This window comes from Notamacropus eugenii, chromosome 3, assembly GCF_028372415.1.
Source record: "Notamacropus eugenii isolate mMacEug1 chromosome 3, mMacEug1.pri_v2, whole genome shotgun sequence".
NCBI classification, from domain to species: Eukaryota; Metazoa; Chordata; class Mammalia; order Diprotodontia; family Macropodidae; genus Notamacropus; species Notamacropus eugenii.
In genome coordinates this window covers 224,314,861-224,342,419 of record NC_092874.1, presented here as the reverse complement: position 1 = coordinate 224,342,419, position 27,559 = coordinate 224,314,861, and the positions used below count along the sequence as shown (strand labels likewise).

Here is a 27,559-nt window from a genome sequence, read left to right as displayed (position 1 = left end):
TATTTTAAAAATATTTATTCTGTATACTTATATGTATATATACTTCTTTTCTCCATTAGAATGTAGGCTACTTGCAAATAGGAATTATTTCATTTGTTGTATGTATATTCCCAGTGCCTAGCATAGTGCCTGGAGCCTGTTGATAGATCAATTTGCCTTGCCTTCCCTTCCCTTCCCTTTCCTTCCCTTCCCTTCCCTTCAAGTTTCCTCAAGGAACACAGGCAATCTTCATGTTCCTTTCCAGCTTTAGATCTCACAAGGATACAAGAGAAAAGAAGGATGCAGCTTTTCAAGGGCACAGGAAACCTTCCATGGACACAGGAAATGTTTGCCAATGTACCTTGGACTCTGGACCTGGACTTTCTGGAGCCTAGGTTTGTACTGAATTTTCCAACATACTCTGCCACATCCTCCCCTCAACCGCACGCCCCCAGGTTCTCTACACACACACACACACACACACACACACACACACACACACACACACACACACACACACCCCAACTCTTCAGCCTAGCCAAATTTCTCTGTCTTAGCTCTCCGCTCCGTCCCAGGGTGCCAAGGGCATTAGGGGATGCTGAGCCAAAGTTTCATCGTGTGTAAAATAAGGGACTTGGACTAGATGACCTTGAACCCGACTTCATGTCTGATCCCCTGCTTCCTCTTAAGCTGAGGAAAGTTTGCTTTGAACACTTGGGGGCCTTGCCAAGGACGTGGTTACTAACACCAGAGCTGGAGACTTCTCAAGGTCAGGGACTTGTTTGAACGGGAGGGGACCCTAGAGATTACCTACTTCAATCTCTTCAGTGGGGGATGATTTTCCCAATGGGAGGGCCTGCAATCAGGATCTTATTGGCATTAAGTACAGTGGCGCACTTGTGGACTAAAAGGTCCCAGGATGTTTCCCCAAGTGGCAGGGAATAAGCGCTGAGTTAGCCCCAGCACTGGGCCTATTAAAAAGTAGGCAGGTGCTTTTTTTTCTTCTTCTCCCAGACCCAGAAAGAATCAGCTGCTAGCTATTGGTGTGGTGCATTGGCAAGGGACAAGGGAAGAAGATGAATTTATATTGGGGATGGGTGTAGCCTTAGATTTTGGCTCAGAAAGCTCTAAGGATAGCTTTCTATGTATTTTGGAAGTCTCTCAGACTGGGTGCTAGTCTTTTCTGACCTTTCAGTGTCATCATCACCTTTTTGTGACCGGCTACCAAATGCACCAACCTCACTCTTGCTCAGCACTGGCCTGAGAGAAGCTTGAAATTTGAGGTTTAATTCCAGGTTAAGTGGTTTGGGGTAGAGGTTGCCTCTTGATCAAGGATATTTGACATGGGCAGGATTCAGTGACCATAGGTGGCTTCCCACATAATTGATATTCTCTATGCAGTGATGACATCTGGGGAGAGCAAGGACACAGGAGGGGGAGGAACACTTTGGAATTGAGTGCACAGGACCCCCTGGGCAGAGGAATGCTGGCTCTGCCCCAGTCCTTGATGCAACTAGATGATAAGGTATACACACTGTGCCTAGAGTCAGATCCTCATGCCACAGGGTGCATAGGATGTGGCACTATTCACAAGGAGGCTTACCCTGGAAGGGTGCCATGTGGAAGGGATTTGAGACCTTGCACCCTCCCTGCTGACCCCCTCGGCATGGCAAAGTGCACAAGCAGCCGATGGGACAGAGCAGAATGGGGTTTCTATCTCTCTGTTGGTGTGTGCACTTGTACACTGGGGAATTGGGTGGCAGGGTGAATGGGAATTCCCTACCCCTTACCCCAGTTAGGTGATGGTGGCTTCCCTGCAATCCTGTCTTAGGATAGTGTTCTCCTATAACTGGGGCCAGCTAGGATTTAGGCTTCTTGGGGAAGGAGGGGTCAATGTGGGTGTGTTGGGGGTAGGCAAAAGCCAGGCGTCAGGGAGACTGTTCCTTCAGACTGGGCTAGATGCCCTGGCATCAGATTACAGGCCCAGCAATATTTTTGGCTGGGAGAGCTGGGGGCTGGAGGCGTGGACTCCAGCAGCCGTAGCTGCCCTCTCAGGGGACCACCCTCCCCATTCCTCTCCTCCTAAGATCCTGGATAATAAGGAAAGCAGACTCTGTAGTGGTGAGAGGTCCAACCCAGACAGCTCCATACAGCCCTCCCCAGGGCACTGGGGGTATGGGCACCAGACATCTAGTGAATCACTTTGGGCTTCTCTAGATTTGCACAAAGTTTCTGTAAGGTCTTCTTGATACGCAGGGCTGTGAGGCGGGCTGAAGGGTTGGGGTACCAGCATTCCCTCATCGTTTGTGCCAGACCTGAAAGGAACTAGATGGCAGAAAGAGAAAGGAAGAGGGATTGGGAGAGAGAAATAAGAAGCATGGGAAATGAGAATTACAGAGAGAAAGGTAGGGAGAGGGAGGCAGTGTGGAAAGGAGGAAGGGAAAAACAGAGAGAAGTAGAGAGGAATAAAAATGGAGAAAGATAGGGAAGGAGACAGATTGAGGAGGAGAGAGAAAAATATGAATAGAAGAGAAAGAAAGAAAGGGGAAAGAGAAGGAGAAAGACAACAGGAAAAACATTATTGTGTCTCTAGATGCCATTTATATCTTGCCCCCAATAACAACGCCCTCCACATTCCCCTCTAAGAGATATAGAAGGAAGAGGGAGATGAGGAACAAAATTCCCCATTGCAATTCTCCATGATTCTTAGAGATTCTGGCCTTTTCAGGGTGACCCCTGCAGTCAAAGGTGCCACAGCAAGATTCAGGAGAGAAAGCAGAGGGCAGTGTTCACCAAAGGTCTTACTAGGCTGAGAAGAGATAGCCTGGCCCTTCCACCAGTGTCACAGACCTTGGCCTTTGGGGAGGTAGGATGGGCAGAGGACAACACCTGTTTAGGGAAACGTTGGGGCTAGAATCCCAGAGGAGAGCAGTGTGGCTACTCAGCTCAAGCATTCAGGGTTAGGCAGAAACAAAGGATGACCAGACAGAGTTGGTCCCAAAGACCTACCCAGGGCTGTGTATATGTGTATATGGAGCTATCTGAAAGTGAAAGAAAGCCAGGCCTGAATTCAACCTGATCTCTAGTCTGGCTTCAGACACTTACTAGCTGTGTCACTTCATCTCTGTTTGCCTCAGTCCCCTCATCTGTAAAATGGGGATAAATAACACCTACCTCCCAGAGTTGTTATTCAAGTAACAGTGATAATAATTGTAAAGCACTTAGCACAGTACTTGGCACATGGTTAGCACTATATAAATTAGTGGATTCCCTGTAAGTCATCAAGCTGAGCCTGTATGACCATGTGTTAGTGTTGTTGTACCAGTCAAATACCAACTTGACTAGATAATGTCCAACATTCCTCCTAAGACTGAGCTTCTCTGATCCAAAAGCCTTATAGTTGGGAAATCTCCCTTGTCCCTTCTCTAGAGAATGATGGGCTCTGAGCAGCTCAGACAAATGAGGGCTCCCCTTACAGCAATGGACATCTTCCTTAGGAGGTACAAGAGATGCAAAGAGATATGTGCCAATGTCCAATAGGTATGTATTCCACATATATGTAGATGCCAGTGCCGGGCACATAATAGGTGGTTAATAAATGCTTCTTGACTTGACTTGACATATATACTGATGGATTGATTCAACTCTCTACTTTCTGCCCATTGAATTGTCCAGCATTGCTTCATCCCTAACCCACTCTCCAATTACACCCTGGAGCTTGTTCATGATAAAATGGATCTGCAAGTATTTAGAACTGAGAATTCCTCCTCCTCTGCCCATCCCTCCCTCTGTCTCTTTTTGCAGGTGCCAACTCACCGGATCTGCAGCCAGTCGGTTGGGAATGTTGGGGGTCTGCTGGTCAACACAAACCACCTTTTTCATTTCCTCAAAACTGGGGTCATTGGGGACCATGTCAAAGAAGGGCGGTCTATAGTCCTCCACGATGCCTGGGGAACAGAGACACCATGGTGACACCATGCAAGATGGGGTACAGAATGGGGAGGACCCTAATCGGGTCATTGTTTTCACAATAAGAGGTCTTTATTTCACACCCTGGCCACTGTTTACTATTGCATGAACATGGGATCTATAGATTATCAATTTAGAGCTGAAAGGGATCCCCTCATTTTATGATAAGGACCACATATATTAAGTGACTTACCCAAGGTCACGTAGGCAGAAAGAGCCAGGACCAAGAATCCAAAGCCAGGCCCTTTGCCTCCAAACTCAGGTTTCTTTTCATTGCATCTTACACTCCTGAGAGAATAGAGGCTCTCAGCCAGGAGTCCCCTCTCCTCCTTCCTTCCATATTAAAAACCTCTCTTTTGCTTTACACCTGTGTCTGAAGAAGGGATAGCCCTTCCGGCCAAGGCCAACTGGCTCCCTGCTTACTTTCCCTCTGATACCTTCAGGAACTTTTCCCAGTAGCCTCTTCCTCTTCATTCCCCTTGAATTCAACATGCCCTCTCCTGACTCCATGCATTTGTACAAGTCAGTCCCCAAGACTAGGAGGCATTTTTCCCCTGCCAGAACCTGTCTTCCTCCAACCTCCTGCCAACAGATCCTCTAAGCTTTCAGTCCTCTCGCCCTCCTCAGTTCTCCTTGTAATTTACTTAATTATTTCTGTGTATGTTGTACCTTCCTTATCATTTTCCACTTCCTAGAGAATGGAAGCTCCTTGCGGGCAGGAACCACTATTTTTTGTTAGTGCCTTGCACAGAGTAGGTGTTTAATAACTAAATGTTGGATAAGATTTCAGACACCTTGCTGGAGAGGAGAATTTTTGAGCCTGAACTTTGCTCTACTTGGTCAAATGCCTTTGTTTTGTAATCAATGTAACAACATTAAGCATCATGGGATCTTGTGATCTCTATACTTTTAAGTAAAAAAAAGTTATACATACATATATATGTACACACACATACACACATACACACACATGCATGCATACACACATATACGTACACATATGACACATGTACATATACACACACACTCATATATACACACATACATATACATACACACACGTACACACACACACACACACACACACATTCTCCCTCCTGTTCTTCCAGTCGTCTTACCTTCTACTCACCTCTATGTACTCTTTGGTCTAGAGATACCACAGAACTAGGGAAAACATAAGTGTGTGTGTATAAACATATATACATATAACTCATATTGCACTTTATTATTGTCCAAAGACCTTTCCCCACAATAATCTTGTGAGGTGGTCAATATAAGTATTGTTATTTGCATTTTAGCAATAGCTAGGTGGTACAGTGGATAGAGTCCAGAGCTTGGAATTTAGAGGACGAGTTTAAATCTGACTTCAGATATTTACTAGCTGTGTGACCCTAGGCGAGTCATTTAGTTTCTTCCTGCCTCAGTTTCCTCATCTGTAAAATGGAGCTAATAATAACACCTGCCTCCCAGGGTTATTGTAAAGATCAAATGAGATGTCGTTTGTAAAGTTCTTTGCCACCCTTAAAACACAATGTAAATGCTAGCTGTTATAATTGTTATTTTACAGTTAAGGAAATGGACTCAGGGAAGAAAAGAAAATGGCTCCAAGATCTCGCAGTTGGTAAGGGTAGACTCAGAATTAAAACTCAGGTCCTTTGACTCTAAATCTAGTGTTCTTTCTATTATGCCATAATGACTCAGTTCAGACTACTCGTTCAGTTTGGTTTCCACTAACCTGTACTCTAGGGTGCAGCAGATAGAGTGCCAGGGCTGGAGTCAGGAAGACTCATCTTCCTGAGTCCAGATCTGGCCTTAGACACTTATTAGCTGTGTGACCCTCGCAAGTCATTTAATCTGTTTACCTCAGTTTCTCATCTGTAAAATGAGCTGGAGAAGGAAATGGCAAACCACTCCAGTATCTTTGCCAAGAAAACCCCAAACGGGGTTATGAAGAGTCAGACACACCTGAACAACAACAATCTTATATAATTGAATCCATCCTCTATGGAGTTGCTAAGGTGATTTCTGTAAGATCTGACCATGTCGGTGACTTGCTCAATAAACTCCAGTGGCTCGCTATTAACTTTGGAATCAATGTTTGGCAGTGAAGACTCTTCTCAACCTGGCTCCCTCCTGCTCCTCCAGTCTTCTTACCTTTTACTCACCTGTATGCACTTCTTAGTCTAGAGATACCACAGAACCAGGGAAAACCACTTCTTTTTTTTTTTTTTTTTTTTTAGAAATCTCTGTTTTAACTCTTCCTGATTTAGGTGTCAGTATCATATTTGTTTCATCAAAGGAGTTTGGTAGGATCCCTTCTTTACCTCTTACTCTAAATAATCTATTTAATATTGAAATTAGTTGATCCTTAAGTGTTTTATAGAATTTACTTGTAAATCCATCTTATCCTGGTGCTTTTCTCTTAGGAAGCTCATTTATGGCCTGTTCAATTTCTTTTTCTAAAATAGGTCGATTTAGATATTCTATTTCCTCTTCTGCTAATCTAGACAATTTATATTTTTGCAAATTTTTTTCCATTTCACTGAAGTTGTTAAATAAATTGGCACATGTAATTGGGCAGAGTAACTCCTTATAATTGCTTTAATTTCATCTTTGTTAGTGGCATAGTTTTTAACAAATAAAAACCACTTTTTAAGAAATCAATCCATCAACAGAGTAATTGCTTACTCTGTGCCCGGCATTGTTCCGTGGGCCAGGAAATAGAAAGGCAAAACCACAACAGCCATCCCTGGTCTCGTGAAAATAAATAGATTCATACAAGATATGTTCAAGAGCAAAAGGGAAGATGACCTTAGAGGATTAAGTGGACCTGCTGCTCCTAGAATATAACATTCCATCTCTGCCCCTTGGCATAGCTCTTCCCCCTGCCTGAAATGCTCTCCTTTATCTCTGTCTATTTACATCTTTAGCTTCTGTCAAGACTCAGCTCAAATGCTATGTCCTGCAAGGGGCCTCTGAGGGTTGCCCCTCCTATCCCAGCTACTTGAACCTTCCCCTCTCTTCAGTCTATATCTTGTATGTACCTCTTTATTTACAAGCTGCCTTTCCCATTAGGGTATAAGCTCCCTGAAGTTAAGAACCTTGTCTGCAGGGTAAGTGCTTGATATATATTTGTTGATAGAAGAAAGGAGTCTTCCCCTCATTCAACCATTTCATAGCCCAAGGACTGGAGTCATTTGGAAATGAAGCCCTGCTTGCAGGGTGAAGTAAACAGAATTAGGAAAATTATATGCATAATGATTATGACATTAAGAGGCAGCCCAACTCTGACTAACTCAGGAGGAGATGATGAAATATAATTCCTTCGGCTCTGAAGAGAGGTGGAGGACTACGGATGTGGAATGGTGCATACTCTGTCCAATGCCATTGCTACGTCAGTGGGTCTCTTGTTTAATTTTGTGCGTGGAGGGAGTGGTGTATGTATGGGTGGAGGGTGGTGTGTGTGTGTGTGTTGCAAGGGTCTAGTTCAACGCAGGTAGGGAGATCAATATCAAGAAGGATTGTGATATAAAAACAAAAGGCATCTATGTAAAACATGTTTTAAAAAATGAAAGAAAGAAAATGCTTACCACAGAGCCATAGAATGCTCTTAGGAAATCTTTACTCAAACTGGAAGGACCTCTAGGCCTAGAGATAGCCAGCCTTCCTACCATGTCCTCCAAACTCTTGGATTACAGGCACTGAGCCAATGACAAAGACCACACAGGCCACATCCCCATTAGGGCCATGTTCCAGCTGTGCTGGAGGTGGCTGCCTTCCAACCAGGCCCCTCCTGACTTGCATGTCCTAATCAGCACTGCACTGAGGCCTGAGCATGTCTAATGGGCCTTTAATCAGAGCCGGGGCTGACACCAGATTACAGTGTTTATAATGAACACTGTCTGTGTGAAGCTGAATGAGCTTGCCTTGCCCTGAGGAACAATTGGGCTCCTCCGCTTCTTCTGCCCGGTGAGGATTCTAGGCTCTCACCCGATTCTGGGTTGGGGAAGGGAGTCTTACCCAATTCTAGATGCCTCCATTCCTTCCACCCGCCTAAAAGCTTCTTCAGTCATCCCAGGTGAATTCTTTAGGGTTGTTTACACAGAAGAGGCAGACCAGAGTTGTAGCAATAGCATTGGAAAGGGAGTCAGAGGACCTGGGTTTGGCCTGTGTGACTGTGGTGAAGTCTTTAACCTCCTTGAGTTTCAGTTTCCTCATTTATAAAATACAGGGTTGGATTTGCTCTCTAAAGTCCTTTTTAGCTCTAAATCCTATGATCTCATAAATCCTAACGCCACCTGCAAGAAAGACTTTAGCCACTAACTTTAGTGTGGAGCTACCCTTCACATATGCAAAGGATCTTGGTACCATCAGGATGCCAGTGAGAGGACTTCCTAATAGGCCCACACTATAGACCCCCACTCAAAAATAATTCCCAAGATCATTCTACTCTAGTGTTCATCTTGGTGGAGAAATGGAAATAGAACTGAACTCTGAGGCAAAAAATGAAGTTGATTCCAGGCTCTGATCTTTAATGGTCGTGTTACTGTAGATAAGTAATTAAGACTCTCTGTTAGCTTTATCATCTATAAAAATGCCAGTTATGTGGTGTAGTGGATAGAGCACTGGCCTTTGAGAGGAGAACTGAGCTCAAATCCAGTCTCAGATATTAGCAGTGTGACCCTGGTTAAGTCACCTAACTTCTATTTGACTCAGTTTTCTCAACTGTAAAACGAGGATAATAAAGCAACTGTCTCTGAGGACAAAGTGAGTTAATATTTATAAAGTGCTATATAAGGCTAGCTATTACTAAAACAGAGATAATACTTTTCCAAGCTACTTCATATCATTGTGAGAATAGCACTTTGTAAAACTCAAAAACTATAGAAATTTGAGGCATTATCATCAATCAATATTATTACTGTTATCTATCTCTATCTATCTGTCTGTCTGTCTATCTATCTATCTATCTATCTATCTATCTATCTATCATCTATCTAGTTTCCCTTGAATGCCAGGGATATATGTTTTCATGAACTTGGAGAGCAATGGCCATAGATGCCCCATGGTCAAGGTAGACCCAACCAGGTACCAAAAACCATTAGCAAGTTAGCTTGAGTATCTGTTAAGAGGTCACAGCATGGAGCAGCTAGGTATCTCAGTGGATAGAGCACCAAGTCCTGGAGTCAGGAGGATCTGAGTTCAAATCTAGCAGGGCAAGTCACTTAACTCCAATTGCCTCAAAGAAGAAGTCACAATAATAATGATGATAAGGGGAAGAGAACTAGATCAATAATTTCATTGGTATAGGGAACTCCCAGATAAGGAAAGTCTCCCTACCAATGCAGGTCAGCACCTTCTCTGCAGTTTGTAGAGGTGAATGTTAAATGACTTGCCCAGGGTCACACAATTTGTATGTATCAGAGGCAGGACTTGAACCCAGTTCTTCTTAGTTTCAAGAAGAACCTCTGTATCCAATATGCCACATTTCCTCTCACTAATAGTAATATCATTTAGGGAAATAGGAGATGCTATGCAACACATCACTGTAGGCTACAACAATTTAACATCTACTGAATACCTAGCAAGATAACTAACTTGGTGGCTAGAATTATATACCAACTGTCTTTAATGGGCTTTCAGATGGTGAATCCATATTCTATAAATACAGATTCCAAAATATTCTGGAGAACTCAACTAAGAAACTGGACCAATCCTGGACCATTACCATAAACCAAACTATTGTCCACAATTGCCTAGACATAACATTGATCCACACACACAAAAAAAGAACAACCATTTACTAGGTATCTTTTTCCCAGCTCTCCAAACTTCCCTAAATGAAAAACTTTTACAATATCCAGTCATCCCTTCCGCTTCGTGGTGGTTAGGAATGCAGTGTCCCCTTGATCTAGAAAATCTGTGTAAAATTTTTTTCTCTCTGTATCAGAGAAAACATCTGAATTTTTTCTTTTTCTTTTATGGGGTGTTTATAATAGTAAACTGTAATTTACTGAATTGTAAAATTTGGGCTAAGTATTTGGTTATAGATTATATGTAAGTCAATATTAAGGAAAAATACCATATGAAAAAGAAATTGAAAAAAGGCAAAATACTACAGTAATTTCTTATGTCAGCTCACAATATATTGAAACCATTATAGGGAAAAACATGATGTGGAAGGAGATAACGACAAACGCCTAGTTGAGAAGATGACCTCATGTAGGTGCACCATCCCTACCAACCTCTCTGCTACTGGGATTGTACTGAGGATGCTTTCCCTTAGTTTACATAGGATGAACTGATATCTGAATACTTTTACTCAACTCCAGAAAGCTCCCTTGAGCAATACCTTGGAGAACATTAACTATAAAGTAGTATAGCAAGAGTTGCAGGACTGTTTCTGTCTGAACACCATAAAAAGGGCTGATGAAAATGATAGGAGTAATAATAGCTCACATTTCTACAGCACTTTGAAAGACTGACAAATTGATTTCTTCACAAGAACCCTCTGACAGATAGCTCTGGAATAATAGCCATTGAAGGTTTGTCTGTCTGTGTTCATCCTTCGTTTTCGAAGAAGACCATGACATCAGAGAAATGATGACATGCTTTGCACTTGACTTTGTTTTGGGTGAGAGAAGGCTGTGCAAGGTCACTAGCCTCATGTCTTCTCTGGAGCCATCTGGATCTAGTGATCAGATATTCATCAGGATGACTGGAGAAGGCTCAGGATGCAATGGGACACCTTGTCCTATTCAGGTACCCACTTAGAGTGAGGTGATGCCCATTCAGTGAATAGGCCTCTTTAAGAAGTCATCAGGGAATGGCCCCATTAACGAGCAAAAGAAAAAAACAAACAAACCAAGGAAGGGAAAGAACTACAGTTCCTATTGATAATTACTCTGAAGTCAGGAAAAGACCCATTTAGTGGAATTTGGGCAGGGACCTATTGATGTGCAAACTATGGGCCATTTGAAGGATAAAGAAACTGAAGGTGACAGTGAGTAAGTGATTTAGCCAAAACCACACAGGTAGTAATCATCTAAGCTTAGCCTGGATTCAGCCCAGATCTTCTGACTTCAGAAATCTATGCTCCTTTTAAGAAAATTGTCCTTTGATTCTTTTATTTTTATACCTGGCTGTCACCCTTGTAACAAAGAAATGAAGAGCAAATCAAGACATTAGCCATTTCTGACATTTTACATTTATAATCTACTCTCTCTGCCAAGAGCCAGTGCTCTTTCACTGAGACTATATCCCGTTTGCCAATCCCTCCATCCTCTGGCACTGAAGACTAAGTTGGATATTGGGAAGGAGAGTCAACCCCACCAATCTATCAGTAGACCAGGGAGAAGGATACCCTGGTCCATGTAAAACAAAGTAAAACACTCACCATTCACTATTGTCCGGCGTGCTATCTCCCACAGCACCAGTCCAAAGGCCCAGATATCTGTCCACTTGTAGGATTCAAAGCAGTCAGTGCGAACCTGTTCATCTAATACTTCAGGCGCCATGTACCTCTTGGTGCCCACCCGAGGGTTGTTGCCAATGTCCAGGGAGTCACTGCCCTGGGAGTGCATTACTGCCAGGCCTGTGGGTACCAGTGCCTCATGATATGGGGCTCTGGGACCCATGACCCCAATGTGCCACCCAGGGTTTCTCCTTCTCAGGGTATTCCCCAAGGCCTAGGGCCCAGAAAGGAAAATCAGGGAGAAGGCAAGGGAGAAGACAGAGGGAGTCAGAGAGAAAATAGAGATGAAGCCCAATGAAGATGGAGTCCCACAAATCCACACACAGATACACAGAAAGAGAAGGGAGAATTGTAAAATCTCATTCTTCTAACTTTTCAAAGTGACTTTAACTGAGATTATCCCATAGAAGCCCACGAAGTAATAACAGCTGCTTGCCTTGCTTTGTATTTGCATCGCTTGGCTCCATGCCCAGCATATAGTAAATAGTCAGGTTTCTAAAGCACTTAAGGCTTTATGAAGCCTTTCCTACACCATAACCCTGGTTTCACCATGAGCATTAGGCACATGAGGAAACTGGGCTCAGAGCGGTGCCCAAAGTACATGCCAACAATGGCAGTAGAATCCAGGTCTCTTGACTCTTAGCCTGGGCTCCCAATCAGGCTGACTGTCTTTGCAGACTAAGAAAGGCAGAAACACGCAGAGACTGACTCACAGAAGAGGCAGAAACAAACAGAAAAGGAAGCAGAGAGAACTCCTCTTCCACTTGCCTGTTTCCCTTCCTGCAGGAAAACCCAGGCCCAAATTATCTAGGCCAGTCTTCCCCTCCCAGGCCCCTCCTTCACTGACCCATCAGCATCCTGGTCCCATTCCCATGGACTCCTCACCCAGGTCCGCTATGCAACACTGAAGGTTGCTCTTGACCAGGACATTGCGGCTCTTCAGGTCCCGGTGGGCGATGGCTGGCTTGCCCTGGGTTCCAAAGATCTCCACATGAAGGTGGGCCAGGCCGCAGGCAATGGAGTGGGCCAGCCTCAAGGCCAGCCCTCGGTCCAGTGGTTGCCGCTGTAGGAAGTCATACAAAGAGCCATGCTCATGGTAGTGAGTGATCAGCCACAGCTGGGTGCTGGAGTTGCGGGATGTCATATCAGAAGCAATGAAGCCTGGGGGGAACAGGGTAGTCAGGGTCACAACTGAACAGTGGCAAGGACAGGGTTGGACTTTGGAGGTTGCCTCAAAGCAAGCAGGTGATTGGCCTTTATGGGATTTGTAATCCTAATCACTCACATGTCTATGTCAAGATTTCCAGAGTGGCATCCTCACAACAGCCCTTTTAGGTGGGAAGTACAAGGATTTATTTCTATTTTACACATGATGAAACTAGGTCTAGAGAGTTCAGTATGTTGCCCAGGGTAGCCAAGTCAGGAAGATTCATCTTCCTGAGTTCAAATCTGGTCTCGACACTTGACTAGCTGTTTGACCTTGGGAAAGTCCCTTAAGCCTGTTTGTCTTAGTTTCCTTATCTGTAGAATGAACTGAAGAAGGCAATCCACTTCAGTGAATTTGCCAAGGGAACCTGAAACAGGGTCCTGAGGAGTCAGACATGACTGAAAAACACCTGAACAACAAAAAGCTGGTGTCAGAACTCAGCCTTCCAAGAATGGGTAGTGTTCTTTCTGTTCCATTATAGATGGAGTGTGTATGTGTGTGTGTGTGCACATGCATGTGTGTGTGTGTAGGCATGTGTGTTCTAGTTTCATTGAGGAGGTGGTGCTGGTCCTGGCCCCTTCTGCTCACCAAGAACATTGTCATGTCTGAGTAGCACTGTGTTGTAGATTTCGGTCTCCCGGAACCAGGACTGCTCATCCCTGGAGGAGAAGATTTTGACAGCTACATTCTCACCATGCCACAGACCCCTCCACACTTCGCCATAGCGGCCCTTGCCTGTGGGAAGGGTAAGAGAAAGGGCGGGATGGGAAAGTCTCATACAGAGGGCAGCCCCACCTTTGAACAGACTCTCACTTAGATGCCTATCCTGTACCCTTACTCTGACCATCTACATGACCCAATTCTGGCCATATTTTGGACCTTAAACCAAACTCAGAGTCTAACCCTAGCCTCTTAATCTCCTCATTCCATTCCCCCCCCAACACCCAGAGTAGACCCTCTATTGACTCCCTTCTTACCTAAGGTGGTCCTTCACTTCACCACTCCCCAAAGGATGACACCTCTCTTACTTCCCTCCTTCCCCCCTACTCTTTCTCTTGTCTCCTTTCTCCTTTATTAGATGAACCCTATCCTATTTCCTGTCCCCTCTCCCCCAGGGTGGTCCTTCTTTTTCCTCCATCCTTCCCAACCTACCCACACACAGGGTGACCCCCTCTTATCTCCATCCTTTCCACTTCACCCCCACACAAGGTGATCATTCTCTTACCTCCATCTTCACTCCACCCTCATTCAGAGTGGCCCCTCTTTTTTCTCCCTCTCTCCATGGGACAGCCCCTCTTTCCTCCCTCTCTCTCTCCCAACTAAAGTACAGGGCATCCCTTCCTTTACCTCCTGCCTCCATGCCTGTAAGGTACTTCTCGTTTAACTCCTTCCTCACGCCCCCAGCTTACCCACACACTCCACCAGAGCTATTTGCCGAGCCACTGTCCGCTGGACCAAGAAGGGGAGGCCAGAACCGCTGCCAGTAGTACAGTCACTGTCCAAAAGGTCCTGGGGTCATCAAGGAAAAAGTGTAAAAGGAGAGCTTCCCTTGTCTTCCCATCTTGCTCTCCCTTTTCTGGGGGTCTCCAGCCAAGCTTGGGCTCATGATGGTCTGGAAACCACATAGCTATCTGTCTCTCTGTATGTCTGACTATCTTTCTCCCCTTCTGTATATATCTTTGTGTATGCAATTCTTAGCTCATGCTCCCCCTTTGTCATTCTCTCTGTGTCCATCTCTGCCTTTTTCTTGCTTTGTCAATACTTCCAACCATTTTTTCTCTGCTTTTTTCTCCTTGTCTTGCCATCTCTGTGCCTTCTTCACAGACACCCTCTCCCCTTCTCTGAAACTCTGAGGCCCTCACCCCCAGTGTGCTGTCCCCCAGCTCCGATGCCTTCAGGATGAGGCTGGATTCTCCCAGGTCACTGTGCAAGGCTCTCTGCTTCTCACGCCTCCGACTGAGTCGCCACAGGCCCAGGGCCCCCAGCCCCAGGACAACTAGCAGAGCTAGCCCAGGGCCCAAGATCAGTGGCAGATGGTTAGTTCGATGGGGTTCCTCTGGTGGGGCTGGTGAAAGTGGAGAAACACTTTCTGTAAGGAACTCATTCCCCAGGGGACCAGTCAAGACCCTACTCCATTCTAATAATCTTCTGTCCACTGGGCTATGGGAAGCCCAAATTAAGCATAGATAAACATGGATTGTTATCTCTTAGGGAGGAAAAGATACCTGATCCCAAGTCTAAGATAGAGAGAGAGCTAGGGTGGATGGTCTACTGTTTCCCACTCCCAGGGGAAACCCCTTAGAAACCAGTGATGGCGGGAATTTTTGAACTGGTGGATCAGGACTGAATAGACCACAAGTTCAAGACTGAGTTAAAAGGATGGACAGAGTGAGCTTTATGTAGGGGCAAGGGGGAGCACAGAAGCTAGCTGGGTGGGAAGGATGGCAATGCCCAAGGTTGTGGATAGATGAGACCTGCACTTGGTAGCGTCAGAGAGATGTTGAGGTTGCAGAGAGGCTCGGAGCAGCAGTAGTGGGCAAAGGCTTCAGTGGGCAGTCCCAGGCACGTCTCTTGGTAGTGATGGTTACTGCAGCCCCGGGACTCCCGGGGTTCTCCCCCCGGCTCTTTTATCAGCCACACGGTGCACCAAGATCCTTGGCAGGTTGAAGACCCCTTGCAGTTGAAGTTCTCGCAGGCACAGGTCAAGAGAGAGTTGGGTGAGGACAGTGCAGAACCATCTAATAGATGGAAGGACAGAAGGGCCAGCTGAGGGACTTGGAATCTCAACTCCCAACATGGGAGACTCCAATGTACATACACCCCCTTGAAACTGGACCCAGGTTCCCATAGTAGAGGGGCTCAGAGCCAAGAGCTGCAACAAGGGTCACCCTATTGTAATGCATTTCTATTGATACACCTCACATCCTTGGCTTGTAGCCCTGAGATAGGCTTTTTCATAGATCCATGCATTTATAGCTTGAAAGGACCTTAGAGGCAATACATCCTTACCAACCCCCTTGTACAGAAGAGAAAAACAAGGCCCAGAGAAGTAGAATGACTCACTTAATCACATGAACAGAGTGATCAAGTCAGAATTTGAACCCAGATCCACTAATTGCAGCTCCCACGTTCTTTCCGTTATATCATGGCTGCCATCAAGTCTCCCAGTCATAGTCAGTCACTATTCTGAGTCTCTAGCCTTTAGCAATTTAGCCCCTACTTTAGGCTTTTAAGAGTTTCTCCTACCCCCATTTACCAACCAACTCCATTACATCTAGTTTAATATTCCCAGCACAATCCTGGAAAGGGGTCAGGGGAAGAGAGAAAGGAATGAGTGACACCTTTCCTTCCTTCATCACTACCACCACCAAGCTCTGCCAGTCCCACCCAGGTCTTCAGAGCTCTCATAGTTCACTCCCTTTTGGCTCTCTTTCCTCAGAAGACCCATACAAGAGACCAAGAGTCATGGTTAAAACTATTCCCAGTTGTTAGACCAAACAACCTTGCCACTCCAACTCCCTGTATCCCCCACCACCATGGGATTAAGTCTGGATCAAGTGGCAAGCAGAAAACGGTGAGGAATCCTAAGAGAACTGAACTTACTCTTACCTCTTTCCCACATTCATGCCCTTGGCTTCCATTATTTCTTTCATCCCTCCTGTCCACTCATCTCCTCAAACTCTGCCACACCACCATTTCCCATCCATTCCATTTCCTCATCTACTCTATCCCATGTCCTCCACTACTACCCCTCTCCTTCACTCCCTCTCTCATCTACTCTGTCAGGTCTCTTCCACCACCACCTCCTCCATCTACTTTATTTCTAATTGTAAAGACAGACCTAAGAGGAATGTGGTCCTATACTCACAACTTAACCCCAGACTACTCTTTATGATGGTTTATTCATTGTCTAATAGACTTGTAGCCCCCAGATTCACTGGAGTTGTGGCATCTGGTAGCTGATTCTAGCCCTTCTCTGGCCACTGGGATTCCAGAATTACCCCAAGATTTCTCTGGTCAAGCAATGAACAAAAGTACTTCCTCTCAGACTTTGACAAGACATGGTAAGGGTTAAGAAAAAAATCAAAGTGTACAGATTAAAGAAAGATGCAACAAACAAACAAGACACAAGTTCAGCCAGATAGTGAAGTGAATAAAAGCCTAAAAGTTCTAATTCTACCTCAATAGCTTTATGACCTCTCTACTATGGGCCTTGACTTCCTTAATCTGTAAAATAGGATAAATAATATTCGTACTAACTACCTCAAAGAGGTATTGCGGTGTTGTGAGGAAAGTGTTTTTCAAACTTTAAAGCTCCATAAAGATGTGAGTTGTTTTTGGTGGATGAGACCTCTCATTTCATTGGTAGAAGGCAATCCAGTGAGGAAACTGCTTTTTCCAATGTAGAACTATACCTGTTCTTCAATTTGGGGCTTTAGCGAGTTATCTGGGGGCACCTTGAGATTTCATGAGATGCCCAGGGTCACACAGTGAGCATGTGTTAGAATTGGGACTTGAACCCAGGCCTTTCTGTCATATGAGCTTTTATTATTACCTAAAAAATGAGAGAATTCACCAGCCAACTGATCTGAGACCTAAATTCTGCAGTGATCTTTAAGGTCCCATCGAAGTTTACAAAAGTTAATAGCCCTGTGAGTCATAACCCTTCCTCAGCCCAGGTGAGGCTGGTGGCAGCTATGAGAGTGAGAGATTATTCATTTTACTGGTACAGGCTTATGAGAGACTAACAAAAGGGTGGTCTGGGTTTCAGCTATGAGAACTCTCTCTTTTTCTATCTCGTGCATTTCTTTATATGTCTGCTTTATCATTCACCCACTGACTCTCTTCTCTCAGTTGCCTGAATACCTGTCCCTCCCTCTATTAGCTCATCCTCTTCACAATTTCTACAAGAAGTTCCCTCTTCCCACCTTTAATCTTCCAAATCCAGCCCAGATGCCAAGACAAAGCTGGAACAGCATCCCTAGATGCTACTTAGAAGCTCCCTGGCCCTCCCTCTAGTCCTCCTCTCTGCCCCAGGTCAGGATGGTTTTCAAGATCCTATTCCCCCACCTCATAAAAACTCACCATCAGCCAGGCCCAGAGCCAGCAGCAGCACGAGTAGGTCCATTCCAGGGGACTTGGGGCCTCCTCCTGGGGGGTATAGAAAAGAAGGGTAGTGAGATCTTATTCTTTCTCCTGGGGCCTCAGACACTGACCCTACATCCAGTCCTACGTAGAGCCCCCTAAAATGCTATTCCCACTCAGAATCCCTGGGAGTTGTGAATGATGAGTGGTAAGTTTTGTTGGGGTTTTTTTTTTTGCAGGGGGGGGGGCTGATGTCCTCCTCCCTTCCCATGCAGCTCACTCTGGGGAGTGGCTTTGTAAGGGAAGTCCGGGCCAACTTCCCCAGTGGAAACCAAACCGCCTGGGAGGAGTGAAGGGTGTGGGGGGGAGGGGAGGGGAGATGGAGTATCAGTGATTCAGAGTTATGAAAGCACCCGATCCTCTTATGCCCCGGCCACTGAGTCTAAAGCAGAACCTAAGCCTGGGAAGCAGTACATTTTGAGGTGTACAAAAGTTCTTTTCTGGTTCTCTTTGGCCTCTCTTTGGCCTGCCTGTCTCCCTTGCTGCTTTTCAAGCATCCCTTGTCAGTCCCTTCCCCTTGCCCCTTTCTCGATCATCTACCCTTGCTCTCCCCCTGCCCTAGTGCCACCTTCTTCTCCACCCTTCCCTGCCCTGGCGGCCTGAAGCATAAACAGGCGACTGTCTCCACTTCCTGCAATTCACCGTCCAGCCAGGCTGGGAACAGGAATCAAGATTGTTTAGATTGGGGTCTGGATAGAGCACACAGGAGTCACGAAAGCACTTGGGGGTGGAGGAAGGCACCGTAGCCACATTCCTAGGATGGGCCAGGTCACTGGAGTCTGAGGGAGGCCTGGGGCCAGCTACTCCCACTCCCACTCATCATCAAAGAACATTAGGGTGAGAAAAACCCTAGAGATCACCTATTTTAAACCTTCAGGTCCAAAGAGGAAGGGAAGTGATTTGACCAAAGTCATACAACAAGATCTTCTGACTTCCTGTTCAATTTCTTCTTATATGCAATGGAAACAGCGAAGGACCTGGGTTTAAATCTCAACTGCTATTTACTACCTGGGTGATCTTGAGAAAGCTCTTTAGGCCTTCATTTCCTCATGTGGAAAAAGAGGATGTTGGACTACATGACCGCTAAAGTCTCTTCCAGCTTTCAATCATATGATGTTATGAATTAGGATGAGAAACCAGAGGCTGGGCCTTTTGGGGACCCTCCAGGTCATAGAACCCTAGGATCCTAAATCTGGAGATGGACCTCAGGGCCCATCTTCATCTTACAATTGAAAGAACTTAGGGAGTTTCCATGATTTGCTCGAGATTGGCAGCCAACATCAGAAGTATGAGTCTTGGAAGGAAACAATATCTGGTCCTAGTCCTACCTCACCTCAGCCACCTGGCTGCTGAGAGTTAAGGCATACCCTTCTCTGGATGCCCTCCCCTGAGTCCTCTCTCCCTAGCATATCTTTAGAAATAGCCTCTTTATTTCTCCTGGGAAGAGATGAAGAGGAAGGGGGGCAGCCTTTGCTAAGAGAGAGAGAAGTGAAACAGTGTGACCCTGGCTGGCTAGAGGGTCGAAGGGAACCAGAGTGGTAAAGTATGTTGTAACCTGAAGTCCCCAGCCCAGAGTTCAACTCACCATCCCCTCCCAATTCAGAAACTATCCTAGTTCTTACTTGTCAAAGGTTCAGTGTTGAAAGCCATTCTCCTACAGAAACTGATCAAAGGACATGAATGAGCATTTTACAAAGGAAGAAATCCAATCAACAACCATATGATAAAATGCTCCAATATTTGATATCCCATATAATGAAATGAAAGCAACTCAGAGGTTCTACCTCAGGCCGATCAGATTGTCAAAGATAACAAAAGAGGAAAATGGCAAATGTTGGAGGGGTTATGGGAAAGGGGTACCCTCGGGGCAGCTACATGGTGCAGTGCATGGTGCTCTGGCCCTCCAGTCAGAAGATCCTGGAGTCAAAACCAGCCTCAGATACTTGACACTAGCTGTATGACCCTGGGTTAGTCATTTAACCCCATTGCCTCAAAACAAACAAACAGCAAAAAAACAGGCATCCTAATATATTTTTGGTGCGACTAGGAGTTGGTCCAGATATTTGGAAAGCAAGTTAGAGTGGTGTCCAAAAAATCACTAACCTATGACTACTCTTTGATCTATTAGGATCTAGGATAACAGGTCTATGCTCCAACAAAATAAAAGAAAGAAGAGAGGACTCATATATACATAATTGCCCTTGTTATAGCAACAAATAAATGGAAATAAAGGGGAGGCCCACCTATTGGGAAATGGCTAAACAATATTATTGTATAATCAATGTAATCAATGCTCAACCAAGTGGTTCAGTGGATAGAGTCCTAGAGTCAGGAAGACTCAACATCCTCAGTTCAAATCTAGCTTCAGACACTTATTATCTGTGTCATCTTGGCCAAGTCACTTAACCCTGTTTACCTCGGTTTCTTCATCTGTAAAATGGACTGGAGAAGGAAATGGCAAACTACTCCAGTATCTCTGTCAAGAAAACCTTAAATGGGGTCTCAAAGAGTCTGACATAACTGAAAACAGCAGTGGAGACTAGGATCCTTACCCTGGCTAGGTCATTCAATAGCTCCAGCACAAGTAGCCTTGTTTCCCTTTAAATCTCAGCTAAAATCCCACCTTCTATAGGAAGTCTTCCCCAACTCATCTTAATTCCAGCATGTTCCCTTCAGTTAATTATTTCCTTTTTATCCTATACATAGCTCCACACTCAAAGTAAGATTGTGATAAGACCCTAACCTGAAAGGACCAGGGCCTCCCATTGTATCCTGGGTCATCTCCAGTCATCCTGATGACTATCTGGCCACTGGACCCAAATGACTCAGGAGAAGGAAGTGAGGCTGGTGACCTTGCCCAGCCCTCCCTCACTCAAATCAAAGTTAACTGCAAGTCATGTCATCATCTTGATGTCATGGTCCTCTTCGAGAACAAAAGACAAATACAACAAGCTCCACAACAATACCTCCCTGGATATATGCTTGTTTGCTGGTTATCTCTCCCATGGAATTATAAATTCCTTGAGGGCAGGGGCTTTCCTCTCTTTTTATCTCCAGCATATATCACAGGGTCTGCCATATAGTAGACTCTTAATAAATGTTTAATAATTAATTGTTGACAGACTGATCACTTGGCCTCACTGCCTTCATCTATTAAAATGGAGACAATACTCCAACTGCCTCACAGAGTTATTAAGTCATGGGATGTAGATCTGGAAAGGACTTTACCAATCACCTATTCCAATCCCAACAATTTACAGATGAGGAAATTGAGGCCCAGATGTAAAAGGGATACACCACTCAGAAGCAGAGCCAGGATTTGACCCAAGGTTTTCTGACTCCAAAACCAGTAGTAGCTAGAGGAATGAATGAATCTTATTGAAAATTATACAAAGTAACCTGTGATGAATTATAATTTTGGACTGAGACTGCAGCAGGAGGGATGGAGATTCAATAGGGAGGAGATTTTCTTTGAGGAAGGTCCACATGTGTCCTGGGAAGTGACCCAGGGGTCCCAAGCACCAGGAGAGGATTTCCTGTCTGTAGAAAAAGAAGAGTCCTTCTGTATGGAGAATGAAGTGAGGCAGGCTAACCCTGAATGCAGCAGGCACTCCCCACACTGGGGGCAGTTCCAGTACTCCTGGTTGCGCTGGGGGACCTCTGTTTCCTCCTGGCCTCACCCTGCCCTGTACCTCAGGCCAACAGCTGAAGGAAGAAATGGGCCCTAGAGCTGCACCTTCATTTTCAGTTATGTCTCTTAGACCTCCCTTTTCTTATCACTTCACTTTCAGAGGATAGACTCAAGGAATAACTTTCAGGTGAGGTGGAGGATGAGACATCTTTTTGGCCCTCAATCAAAGGACTCTCATCTAGTAGAGAAGGATCATCATTTACCTGGGCTGGTGCTATTAATTCATGATTGGGGTCTTTCTATAGGGACAGCTGGGGAGGTAGAGGGGAGTTTGGGTGAAGATAGAGCCATAGATTGTTAGAGCCAGAAGGAACCTTACATGTCACCTAGCTGAACTTCCTTATTTTCCAGTGGGATAGTTATATATAATTAGAGAAGGGAAATCACTTGCTTACAATCCCAGCTAGTAAATGCAGAGCTGGGACTCAGCAGGTGGGCAAGTCAAAAGTTTCAAGGAAAGATTAGGTAACGGAGGGAGGAGCGTTAAATGGAAGTGGGATGTAGCCCGATAGTAGTATTAGGATGTGTGTAGATATGTAAAGATGGTTAGGGCTGTGGGTGTATCTCTGTGTGTTTCACATGTGTGCATGTATGTGGGTCATATGTGTGCTTGTATGTGGCATGTGTGCATGCACACACATGTGTAGAAGCTGCTAAAACTGCCCAGCAAACATTCCTGAGAGTGGATGTTGGTAGATATTCTCAGACTTGGGGTCAGAAGCCCTAGGTTAAGAGGATGACTTAAACACATTGGCCACATGGGTCTGGGTACGTCATTTTCCTTTTCTGAGGTCCAGTTTCCTCAGCTGCAAAATGATAATAGCCATATTTGCACTAATCATGTCCTGGTGTTGTAGCGCGAAAAGTTTTTTAAATCTAAAAGCACTATTCTCCCATACCCTGTATTTCTCCCCCACTCCCACCCCCCCCCCCCCCCAGCCTTGTTGTTAAATCTTTACTAGCATATCTCTGTATTACTTTATAAACAAGCTTGATTTCAGCAGGAGTGTAGTAGAAGGCTCAGAAAATAAAGTCATCTCCAGACTTGAGGGTGATGATAATAATAATAAATAATAATGATGCCTTGCATTTACATAGCACTTTAAGATGTGCAAAGTGCTTTACATCTGCTATCTCATTGGAGCCTCACAACAGCTGGGGGGGCAGATATTGTGATTCTGGGGATAGGAGACTTAAGCAAGGGGATTTGAAGTGGATCTCAGAAAAAGGCTATCAAGCTCAGGTTGGTCTGATGCCAAAAGCTAAACAGGAAAAGCCTCTATTTCAGAGACTAATAATTGAAACAGACGAGACAAGGCCAGGCCTGAATGTCTAATCCTTTTATAACAGTCACATTCCAAACCCCTCTTCTTCTCACCCCGGGACTTCAGCCTTAGGCCTTGAGAACTGAGATTTAAAAAAAAAATGCATCATACCTCTAACAATCAAAAGCCCACCCACCTACAGTTCTATTCTGCCTGAAGGGGTGAACGGGGACTGGATCTAGGTCTTCTATGATGACTGCCTCCCCCCAATCTCTTTATGCTTTTAGCCTCTATCAGAAGCACCAGGAAATAGTGGTAAAACTACTGGACTTCCAATGAGAAGGCTGGAGTTTGAGACTTGATTCAGATACTTAGACAGTAGATAATTAGCCCAATCTTTCTGAGTCTCAGATTTCTTCTCTGTAAAATGGAGAGAAGCCACTTCCAAGGTTTATTGGTTGGAAGGATCAGATCGGACAAGGCCTGTAGCTTCCCTCAATATCAGTTTTATGATTAGAGGTTAGAGTCTTGGGGGTTGAAGAGCTTGCCTGTTCTCTTGCCTGTTCCCTTCTCCTTTGGTCAGATTGGGAACTTTCAGTGGGCACGGATCCTAAAATGAGGGAGTAAGACCAGATGATCTCTCTAAAGTCCTTTCCAATGGTAAACCTATTATCAAATCAAATGTATTAAGTGCCTCCTAAGTGCAAGACACCATGAGTACAAAATATACACAAATAAGTCAGTACAACAGAATTTGAGGATGGGGAGTGCACTAACCAGGGTGCTCAGGAAAGGTTTTGTGTAAGGAATGGGACCTGAGCTGAGGTAGTTGAGAGAGCTGGTGGTTAGATTTTCAATGTGAGTGTTGGCAAATGCTTAATTTGTAAATCAAGGTTTGATTTATTGGTTTTGTTGGTTTTCAGGCTTAAGAAAATGATGGAGAAAATTTAATAATGTAGATTAAACTTAAAAGTATATCTGGATACATTTGTTTTCCCCCAACACACCCACACCCACACCCACACACCCACACCCACACACACAATGTTGTTAAACATTCCCAGTACACCTAGGCTCTATAGAATCTTTGTGGGATCCTAACTTGCTGACTGAAATTCCAGAAGTATTTCCACTACCCCTCAGTGCTTCTCAGAGTGGCTAAAAGCACATTGGGGAAACTGGAGGAGTATTCATGGAAGATCCACTCTCAATTCACCCCTTCAGGCAGACTAAACCTTTACAGTTAGAAGGGACCTTTGAGGTCATCAAGTCCCACACAGGTGAAGTGATTTGCCCCAGGTACTGAGGCAGGATTGGAGTCCAGCCCTCTATCCACTATACCAGGCTAGTTTAGGGAAGCTAAGGATTCTCAGAGGCAGAGAAGAGGAAGGAACACATTCCAGACATGGGGGAAGGTCTGTGGGAAGGCACAAAGACAGCAGATGGAATTTTGGGAACACTAGCAGGCCAGTTTGGCTTGACTGTACAATGAGTGAAAGGGGGTAATATGAGATCTCTACAAAGGCATGTTGGAGCCAGAGTGGGGAGGGCTGAAATGCTAGTTGGAGGAGTTAGTTTTTATCCCAGAGGAAATAGGGACCCACTAGAGTATTTTTGAGCAAACATAAGGCCTGTACTTTAGGAAGATTGTTTTTGCAAACTCTATGAAACGTGTATTGGAGAAAGGAAGAAACTGGAAGCAGAGAGCCTCATTAAAAAGCTGCTGCAATCATACTAGGATGATGGCGGTCCTCAACTAGGGTAGGGGCCATGGGAATGGAGAGAAAGGTTCAGATGCAGGAGATGTTATGGAGGCAAAATGCAGAAGACTTGGATATGACCAACTATGATTCCATATTTCTTCCTCCCTTTAGATCATCCCTCACCTGAGAGTGCCAGAGTCAAAGAAGGGAAAACCTTACAACACGATATGGCACTGGGTAGGGCTAATTACTAAACAGAAGAAAGAAGAAACAGATTTCATCATCTAAGTAGACGTACAACATGGTCCTTTCTGGGTAGAGTCCTAAACTGCCCTTAGAGAAAGATCAATTTGCCCAAACAAGCATATATTATCATCTCTTCAGGAAAAGGGAGGAAGTATAATGGTCTAGACAGTATGCACAGTAGATGTTGGTCTACAGAGCCAAGGTGGTCAGGGAGAGTAGGGTAAGGGGAGTGTCCCAAGATGGCAGGGAATGGGTTTACAGGAGAGTCAGAAGAAAAAAACAGAAATGCTGGCCCCCTAAAGGACTGTCTCTTAAGGAGGGCCATAGGAGCATAGAATTTAGAGCCAAGATCATCTTTTCCCATTTCCCATTTTAAAGATAAGGAAATTGAAGGTGAGAAAGGGTAATAGCTAGTAAATGTCTAAGTCAGGACTTGACTTAGATATCATACTCCCTTTGGCAATAAAAGGGTTGTGGCTATGGGGTTAGAGTTATGGGGTCAGATTGGGGGTCCAACCCATCAAGAGCCCTGAAATCTAGGGGAAGACCTAACTGAGACAAAGGTCAAGAAGAGGCCAGAACTTCCAGTCCTGGAAAGGGTCATCACTTGTGGTAGAGACCAACTTGATTCTGCCCACATACATGGGATTTAATATTTCAGAAAAACCTCCTTTGGAGCCAATGGAACAGAAAGGAACTCCTGATAAGATTCTGCAGCCTTACTTGAGGTCCCCAGGATACTTCCAGTTTATTCCTTTACATTAAAACTTTCAGTGGCTCCCATCACCTACCAAATAAAATAAAACCTCCTGGCCCTGTTATTTAAGGTCCTTTGCAAAGTGATGCAAACTCACTATTAAATCATGCATAATTCTTCCTGTTGGTGGCATATCGACTTAGAAAACCACAAATTAACATTATCTATGTTCTATTGTATTTTAATTTATTTTTGTTAAACATTCCCCAATTACATTTTAATCTGGTTCCTATATAATAGGCACCTCTGCCTACAACATCTGTACCACATGTCTTTATCTCATACTATTTTCCTTCATGAGATTACTCTCCATTCCCATTCTCTACCTGCTGGCTCTCATCTGTGTCCCTTCACTCTTAATCATACCCCATGCCTGAAAAGGATACCTCTACTCCTATCTCCAGCCTTTTAATCCCCTCTTCTTTCAAAGCCACATCCTCCAAGAAATCTCCCCTGAGACTGTCCCCACCCCCTCCCCCAACCTCCTTTGATTCTTTTCCTCCTTAAGTGTCCCATGACACCTTACCAGGATTCTCCTTTGCACTTATCTCACACCCCCTTATATCATAGCTGCTTATATAATTGTCCTTCCACTCTTCCCCATTTAGATCACAAAGTCCTTAAAAGCAGGATTAATATCATACCTTTGTACCCTCAGCAGCTTGCACAGAGTAGGTCTTTAAAGATAATTAAGTTCAACTAAATCAATGCAGAAAAGACTATATACACTTTAGAACTGGGACATGTTACCAAAAAGTGCTAAAAAAAAAAAAAGTGAGGGAAATGGTGTGATGAAGAGATCAGATATTTAGAGGACAGATGGGTCACACCAAGTCTGTAGAAAGGAGAGTTGGAGAAAGACTCAAGAAACTAACATGGTCATCCAGAGAGCTCAGTCCCAGGACCACGCTTTAGAAGATAAGAGGCATCTATTCACTGGAAAAGCCCATCTACCCTTGCAAATCAGTAAATCAACATATTGGTGCTGGTAAACAGGGGAGGGGGAATCTAGAAGGTGTAGTTTGGCAATCTGATTTGGGAGTGAGATAGTGCAACTGAGAAGGATGATCTTGGGAAGTTCAGAGCCTATGGGTTACCTAAACAACATTATTTAACTAGTGATCCCTATGTGTTGGGGACCAGAGTTATAGACTAGGGATTAGAGGTTTAGGCCTATGGAGTGGAAGTCATAGGAATTCCAATTATAAGGCCGAGGTTTTCTGGGAATAGGGATATCCCATCCTGGAATCACAATATGGGCTTCACGCCTGGAAATCAGCGAATTTTTCCCCCTCCCTACTCCCCAAGGGCTGACCCCAACTCACCTCCCTGCTCTGCCCTAGGCTGTAGCCAGAGGGCTAGCAGCCCTGGGACTTGGGGGGTGGCGGACAAGGGGGAGGTGTGGACTCAGGCCAGCTCCTCTCCTCCCACGCCCCTGACACCCCTGACTCCTCCTCCTCCTCCTCCTCCTCTGGATCTGAGTTGCGGATGCTCTGCCGCCGGGCCCTCGCTGGGGTCCTGGGGCCCTTGGGGGCCCGGGGATAGGGTGGGGATGCTCTCGATCCCCTCTCCAGCCCCGCTGAGCCCTGGGGGCCGCTTGCTCGGCCCGCCGGCACTCGGGAAAGACCAGGCAGGAGTTGTAAAGTGTCTTCTTCCAGCTTCTTCCTGCCTGGCCCTACTCCGCCACTCCCTCCCCTGTAATATACCGTTTCCTATTGCCAAACGCGTTTACAGGGACTGCTCTCTCCCTGTTTATGGGGCCGCCTCCCCTCTCTTCCTCGCCAGCTGACCATTCCCTCCGGTCTCCCCCGCACCCCCTCCACAAACCTCCCACATCCGCTGCTCCCTCCAGCCCAGCCCAGCCCCGGCTCCAGCTCCCTGGCCTTGCTCGGGAATGGGGATGAAGTGGGGGGGTAGGGCCCCCGCTTTGGGGGCTGGAGTCACCAAATGCAAATCATCATCAGCTCCAAAAGCCCAGCTGCTCCATGTGAGGTAGTGGGGTCCAGAGCCTCTGCTGCTCAAGGCAAGCATCCCAGTGTAAGGAACGAATAGCCCGGCTCTGGGACCTCCGACAAGTTAGCTCGCTTGTCTGTGCTTCATATCCTAACCTATAAAATGAGGAG

The 27,559-nt window shown here is 45.2% G+C and overlaps 1 protein-coding gene across 1 annotated transcript; it reads right to left on the bottom strand.

Annotated features, from left to right (window-relative positions):
• On the bottom strand, positions 1–27,559 carry ACVRL1 (activin A receptor like type 1). Its single transcript, XM_072654719.1, has 10 exons — positions 26,762–27,559; positions 17,715–17,780; positions 15,104–15,367; positions 14,492–14,694; positions 14,039–14,138; positions 13,218–13,364; positions 12,308–12,583; positions 11,345–11,542; positions 3,796–3,926; positions 1–2,304 (listed from the first exon to the last, which is right to left on the bottom strand). Exons 2-10 carry the CDS (start codon positions 17,755–17,757, stop codon positions 2,170–2,172), a joined length of 1,497 nt encoding a protein of 498 aa, XP_072510820.1. The 5' UTR covers positions 17,758–17,780; positions 26,762–27,559; the 3' UTR covers positions 1–2,169.